This window comes from Babylonia areolata, chromosome 13 (assembly GCF_041734735.1).
Source record: "Babylonia areolata isolate BAREFJ2019XMU chromosome 13, ASM4173473v1, whole genome shotgun sequence".
NCBI lineage: Eukaryota > Metazoa > Mollusca > Gastropoda > Neogastropoda > Buccinidae > Babylonia > Babylonia areolata.
In genome coordinates this window covers 1,456,714-1,464,213 of record NC_134888.1, presented here as the reverse complement: position 1 = coordinate 1,464,213, position 7,500 = coordinate 1,456,714, and the positions used below count along the sequence as shown (strand labels likewise).

At 41.1% G+C, this 7,500-nt stretch overlaps 1 protein-coding gene across 1 annotated transcript in view; it reads right to left on the bottom strand.

Annotated features, from left to right (window-relative positions):
* The window catches only part of LOC143288967 (uncharacterized), a 95,554-nt gene that overhangs the window by 47,539 nt on the left and 40,515 nt on the right, over nt 1-7,500 (bottom strand). Inside the window, exon 2 of the mRNA XM_076597666.1 lies at nt 77-656. Within this exon, the coding sequence (XP_076453781.1) occupies nt 77-148 (72 nt within the window). The 5' untranslated portion in view covers nt 149-656. The remainder of the gene's footprint in view (nt 1-76; nt 657-7,500) is intronic.

Sequence of the window (7,500 nt, the reverse complement as noted above, 5' to 3'; positions counted from 1 at the left end):
TTTCACAACCAGATAGAAAAAAAACCCCACCTAAAATGAATATGAAAAATAATCTAAAACAAATAAACACACTGACCTTCAAATCACGCCCATCCACCACAACGACCCAAACTGCAAGCGCCAACAAAGGGACACCACTCGACATCATCTTCTCTCCGGGAGACACAGAGGGTAGTCTCCCTCACTCGTCAAAAAAAGCGAAGATGGAGGAAGGAGCCTATTGGAATTGTTGGTAAAACAAAACAAAAAACAAAAAACAAAAAAACAAAAAACAAAAAAAATCTCTTCCTTTTCCTTCTTCTCTTATTTCCCAGACATGAGAACGAAGATGGTTGGATACAAACTCCTAAAATCCGAACCCGAACTTGAGAGGAGAGAGATGAAAGTCCATGTGGTCTTACTCCGACGGAACCATTCTTCTGGCGAACTTGAGCAGCTTCGGAGTGTCGCTCGATGATGGTAGAAGGCCTATAGACCCTGGTGAACCGAAATCCATACACCTTTATTCGTATTCCTTATGCCAGTGGTCTGCTTCCTGTATGAATCCATGCAGTGAAGGCAGTCACAGTTGTCGCGTGATCTAGTTCAGTCCTGGCTGATACCAAACTGAGCTCCCCAAGAATTATCCAAGGACTGGATAGCTTCAAGGAGAAGATCTGAAACAAGCGAATCAAAAAATCCAGTCAGCCAGCTAGTCAGTCAATCAGTCAGTTACTGGTTTATTCGTTAACTTACTCACCCACTTAATTGCTTCTTTGCTTGAATGCTTGCTTGTTTATTTGGTTAGTCAGATTGCAGTGTCCTTCCTTCCTTCTTTCCTTCCTTCCATCTCTTCCTTCCTTCCTTCTTTCCTTCCTTCTTTCCTTCCTTCTTTCCTTCCTTCTTTCCTTCCTTCCATCTCTTCCTTCCTTCCTTCCAAGTTCCTTCCTTCCTTCTTCCCTTCCTTCAATCTCTTCCTTCCTTCCAAGTTCTTTCCTTCCTTCCTTCCTTCCTTCCCTCCCTCCTTCCTTCCTTCCTTCTTTCCTTCCAAGTTCTTTCCTTCCTTCCCTCCTTCCTTCTTTCCTTCCTTCCTTCTTTCTTTCCTTCCAAGTTCCTTCCTTCCTTCCTCTCTTCCTTCCTTCCTTACTCACTCACATGGTTAGCCAGAATGATGTGTTTACTTATTCACTCAATCACTTGGTTGGTCAGAATGTTATATTTGCTTGCTTGCTTGTTTATTTATTTATTTACTAACTCACTTGCTGGCTCAGTTACTTACTATTTATTTATTTATTTATTCTTATATTTATTTATTGAGTTTTTTAATTATGATTATTTCTTGTTATTTTATTATATTTTATTATTTATTTATTTATTTTTGTTATTTGTTACCTTATTCTATTTTATTTTATCTTATTTTTCTCAAGGCCTGACTAAGCGCGTTGGGTTACGCTGCTGGTCAGGCACTGGCTTAGCAGATGTGGTGTAACGTATATGGATTTGACCGAACGCAGTGACGCCTTCTTGAGCTACTGATACTGATACTGATCACTTACTTACTTACTCTTACTAACATTGCGGTTTTCTGTTTGGGAAGGTTGATTAGTCAGAAGGTTTTAATTGACCTGTTATTTTGGGATCATGTACTTTTGAGGGGTTACATTGTGAGCCAGACATTGCAATGGACTCCAAAAAAGGATGAAATCATCTTCTGATTTTTTTTTCTTTTAGCTTTGGGCTCGTGGTCGTCATATTTAATGAATGTTCTTATTGCTGTTATCCAAAAAAAAATGTAGGCTAAAATTTACTCTCTTTTTTTTTTAAGGCGGAAAGAGAAATATCGCTCTCCAAACACAAAGTTTCACCAGAGTCAAGAATTTAAGAGTGAGAAAAAAAAACGGCTGTCCAAGTTCTTGTATATAATTATGAGAACTTTATCAATCCCTATGTTCTTTCGACATTAGAGTAACAAATGACAATCAATTTTTCCCTGCTGCAAAACCAGTTTTGTTTTTTCTTTCATGAGTTGAAACACACACATTAAATTTTTTTTAATAAAAGAAGAAGAAGAAGAAGAAGAAAGATAACAAAGGAATGGGCGTGGATTTCTTCCTCCTCCCCCCCCCCCCCCCCCCCCCCCCCTCCCACCGCACCCCCTCCCCTTCCCCTCGGAAGATGATTCACTCCCGTTCTGTGTGAGAGAGATTCGTGGCAAAAAGAGAGAGAGAGAGAGAGAGAGAGAGAGAGAGAGAGAGAGAGAGAGAGAGAGAGAAAAAAAAAATAAATGACAGAAACGATCTCAACATGTGTTTTTGTGCCTAGCCTCGGGAGGTTGAACGATGACACATTTTTGGTACAGACTTTTCATGTCCCCGACAGTACGCTAAAATGACGGGTTTGAAATTCATATCGGAGGCGGGTGTTTTTACATCCTATAAAATACTTGATTCTTTTTTATTAGAAAAAGACATAGATCAGACGAGAAATATGCGCCCCAAAGTGCGTGTCACGTCCAGTCATCCACAGAGAGCTAACCGGACGGATTGAAAATTATGTCGGATGTTTTACATGTGGAGTGATGGCCTAGAGGTAACGCGTCCGCCCAGGAAGCGAGAGAATCTGAGCAACGCTGGTTCGAATCACGGCTCAGCCGCCGATATTTTCTCCCCCTCCACTAGACCTTGTGCAGCATGCACTTAGCGCACGTAAAAGAACCCACGGCAACAAAAGGGTTGTTCCTGGCACACTGTAGTATAGCGACGAGCTCTCCCTGCGGAGAGCAGTCCGAATTTGCTGTGATAAAAAGAAATACAAATACATTACATGACAAGTTTCATTTTGATTGATGAAAAGGCATATATCAGTCGAGGAGTTTGAGCCAAAATGCCAGAAGCACTCTCTTCCTTTATACTGTCTCTTATGTAAGCACCACATTACAGTACACTCGATGGTAATGATGTCCATAGCATTTTCCAGAAAATGGTACCCATACATAAAAATGATTGAAGGCAACGAGGAGGAGGAAAGAACCACGAATGTAACATTGGTTCTTTTATTTAGTTTCTTTTTTCTTTCATTTATTTCTTTGTTTTATACAGTGCATGTGACTTTTTTGTTTGTTTTTTCTCTGTATGAAGACAGTGTTGTGTTGTTTTCCTGATTTGCAGTTTAGGTGGTGCACAGTGGCAAATATTGTTGATTTCAGATGTTGGTTTTGTATGTCCGTCTGTATGTATTAAATGTTAAACTCGAATAAAATATTTATCTATTTTTTTAAATTACAGTACACTAAAATACAATATGATGCCATTCAATAGATTCGATTCAACACGACTGATGCAATGCAACGCAATACAATACAATAATAATAATGATAATAATGGACTCTTATATTAACATTCATGTGTATCTAACAGCTACCCTAACACATACGCACACATAGGCAGGCACAAACTTACATAAACACACGCACACACAATACACATTCATATACATGCATGTAGTTATGTACACATACATATGTATACACACATCGTCAAGCACAGCTAACGCAAAGGAAGTGGACCTGCCACAATTGAACTTATTGCTGAGGGAAAAGGTGAGTTTTGAGACGAGATTTAAAAGATGCGAGGGAATCAGAATGACGGAGGTTATCAGGGAGCTTGTTCCACGTCTTTGGTGATTGAAAAGAAAACGATCTGCAATACAATACAATACAATACAATACAATACAATACAATACCATATATTACGATGCAATGCGATGTGATATAGTATATAATGATCAAATCTGATTTTTTTTTCAATCTCTTGTCATAATATCATCTCATCTCATAAACATTTGCAAAAAAAAAAAAAATATATATATATAAACGCAATGTGACAGAGTAGAGACAATATTCATTATCTTTTAAGCACGTTTCCGGGACTTATGCCAATAGTTTGAAAAGATTATAATTCACGTTCACTGTTGTCTATAGATAATTATCATCATCATTATCATGTTCCCCTTTCGAATCGCACAGAATCTAGCGATACAAACACACAGCCTGGAACTAACAGAGGATGTGCTGGAACATGAATTTCACGAAGAAATTCACATCAGAGGCTTGAAGTTTCGAAGTACCAAACTGTCAAAGCGTGCGAACTAGTCCATATACGCTACACGTCTGCGTTATTCAACGGTGTGTGTTTTCCTTTAATTTTTTTTTTTTTTTCGATTAGCAGATTCCTAATCTGAGCATAAAACCAACAAGCTGCTCAGAATGTTTGAGCAAAATGAACTATACAGTGGGCAGAAAACCAGTCAGTTTCAAAATGTTAAGAAAATGAGGATCTCCTTATAAAATGAGGTGTCCCAAGAAATCAATGTACATCATAATTAGGTATCCAATTTTCTGTTGTGTGAGTGTGTGTTTGTGTTTGTATCAGTGTGTGTGTGTGTGTGTGTGTGTGTGTGTGTGTGTGTGTGTGTGTGTGTGTGTGTGTGTGTGTGTGTGTGTGTGTGCTTGTGTGTGCCTTTGCCTGTTCATGTATGTGTGTGTGTGTTTGTGTCAGTGTGTGTGTATGCGTGCGCGCGTACGTGCGTGCGTGCGTGTGTGTGTGTGTGTGTGTGTGTGTGTGTGTGTGTGTGTGTGTGTGTGTGTGTGATTTCGTTTCCATGTGATGTTGAGGAGTGCAGACTGCATAAAAGAGCGTTGGTATAGATAAACATCGATCCTATGTGTTGCAGTATGCTTTTTATTTTCTGCCGTGCCTTGCACTGTCCCCTTCCCATCAATGCGACTACTACTACTACTACTACTACTACTACTACTAATAATAATAATAATAATAATGTACATTTATATAGCGCCCCCTTTTTCTCTAAGAGCTCAGGACGCTTCACATGAAAGAAAGATATCACAAGTTTCATGATAAATCATTCATGACCACTCTTTCTCAACCCCCCCGCCCCCCCCATCCCCCGACCCCCCGACCCCTCCCCACACACAAACACGCTCTCCCCCTCCCCCTCTACATACATCCAAAGTGAGCTGACATGGGTGGTGTTGGAGAACAAGGAAGCTGAGAGTGCTTATAGATAGGTTTTTAAAAAGATGAGTTTTTAGTAATGAATAATTTCATCATCATCATCATCAACAACAACAATAATGATAATGATGATGATGATGATATATTATTATTATTATTATTGTCATCATCATCATCATTATTATTATTATTATTATTATTATTATTATCGTAATTATTGACAAATAGTGACGATAACAACAACAACAATAATAATAATTATTATTATTAATAATAATAATAATTATTATTATTATTATTTACCATTAGTAGTAGTAGTAGTAGTATCATCGTCATCATCATTGTTATTATTATTAGCATCATCATTATTGTTATAATTATTGTTGTTGTTGTTGTGATGATGATGACTTGATGATGATGATGCATTCTGTCACACACTCCAGAAATCTGGGCAAGCCCAAAAGTCAGGAGACGTGGACTTTTAGGGTCGACACCGCGCAACACACACTCCCAAGAAGGACGCAGAAATCCGTGTACGATTTTACAACTTTTATTCACACAATCACACACATATGGGTACAGGACCTACTTCCTAAGCTATCCCCAAACCCAAACCCTCGCTCCCACCTAACTCCAAACCACCCCTCCTTAACCCACCTTTAACCCCCACCGGGACAAAATCAAGAAACGAAAGAAAAACGAACCAAGCACATACACACTCGCACATTCACTGCACAAGCGGCAATGTTCATTTAACTCATCTGTCACTCGTTGACGGACTGAAAAATCCCTGCTCCAGGCTGAGAGTCGAACACTGACTACAATCTCTCCCTCGACGTCCAGCTCACCCACAGAGCACCCCACCAGATGAGTCCGGGAGGTCGCGGCAAGCAGGGCAGGCTGCGGTCGAAGGTCGACGCCGAGGGACGATCTGGATCCCCAGGGTGCGACCCCAGGGTTTCGTGTCAGCGCTCGGCTCCTCAGGTGGAAGACCCCGAGGGGCGACCTCGGAGCTGGGACAGCAGAGCAGTCGATTTGCCGCTACTTGACAAACAAGCAAACAAGCTCACGACAGCTTGTGATGGGCGAAGGTGGTGACTTGGGTGGGACCTTCAGCCGGGCACTGCAGCCTCTGCTCACCGGCTTGCTAAAAATCAGGCAGAGGTTCTGGCTGGCCAAGAATTCCTCTCCATCAGCCTTCCGGGCCTCTGCCACAAGGTCCGCCCTCTCTGACGTCTCAGAGTCAAGTCACACCTAATCACAGTCAGCTGCAGCCAGGTAAACGGCAGGTGAGCGCGAGTTCTGCACTTGGCACGCTAACCGGCCAAAACACACATTGCACGCACTGCACTGCAGTTGCAGTCATGCCAATGTGACAAGAGCCCTCTCGCTCCTACAGAGCGGTGTGTGCACGTGCTGCACAACTCTTACACAGGTAAAACGAGTGTGCAGACACACGCTTTTACCAAACCAAGAACATGTCAGAAAACATGATGTAGAGAAACTGGGATTCGAACTCCCAACCATCGGAACTAACACCACTTTCACCGGCCACTGAGCCATACTAAATCGCTCGCACTTCCGCCTATACTTCCGCAGCAACGAAAGGTTGGGCTGGTCCGTGACACATTCACATGGCGCTTTACAATAACAAGGCTAGTCGGACATAACACACACACACACACACACACACGTGGAAGAAATTGATTTGGATCCATAGAGTGATAGACTATACTACACAAATACGGATCAGAGTGCCTGAATCATGGAGAGACTGCATGGAAATGGAACGTTTGGAGGAGATATATGAAGGACTGTGATTAACTGACGGTCATGGAGAGACTGCATGGAAATGGAACGTTTGGAGGAGATATATGAAGGACTGTGATTAACTGACGGAAGGCCAGTAAATCGCAGCTTTGTTTAGCATAAAAAGTACTCTGGTCTTTTTTTGTCTTTTTTTTTCTCCTTTTTTTTTTTCCTTCGTGCATCACAAATCAAAAAAACACGTCATTTCCTGAACACGACCTTCCTGTTCTTCTTGGCGAGGATAACAAATCAAAAATTACGTCACTTCCTGAAAATGAGCTCGCCTACTTTCATGGAACCTGTCTTTATTTTATTTCTTTTTTTTCTTCTTCTTTTTTCCCCCCAATATATCTTAGGTTAGGCCATCTTTTACAGTTTCTCAAGGAGGCGTCACTGCGTTGGGAAGATCACATATGCGCTACACCACATCTACTAGGCTGTTTCCTGACCAGCGGCACAAACCTAGCGGGCAAGTCAGGCCTTGTACTGAGTGCATGCAAATGTATTTAATTAACTTATATATTTTTCTCCACCAAATCCACTTTTGCGATAAAACAAACATTTACTACTCGCCTCTAGAGCATGTCTCCATAGATTTTGAAAATTATCTCTCAAAGCAATGCTGATATTCTTGCAGAAAGATTCCCTCTCCAAGAGAACTGAGTATCCCAAACACAG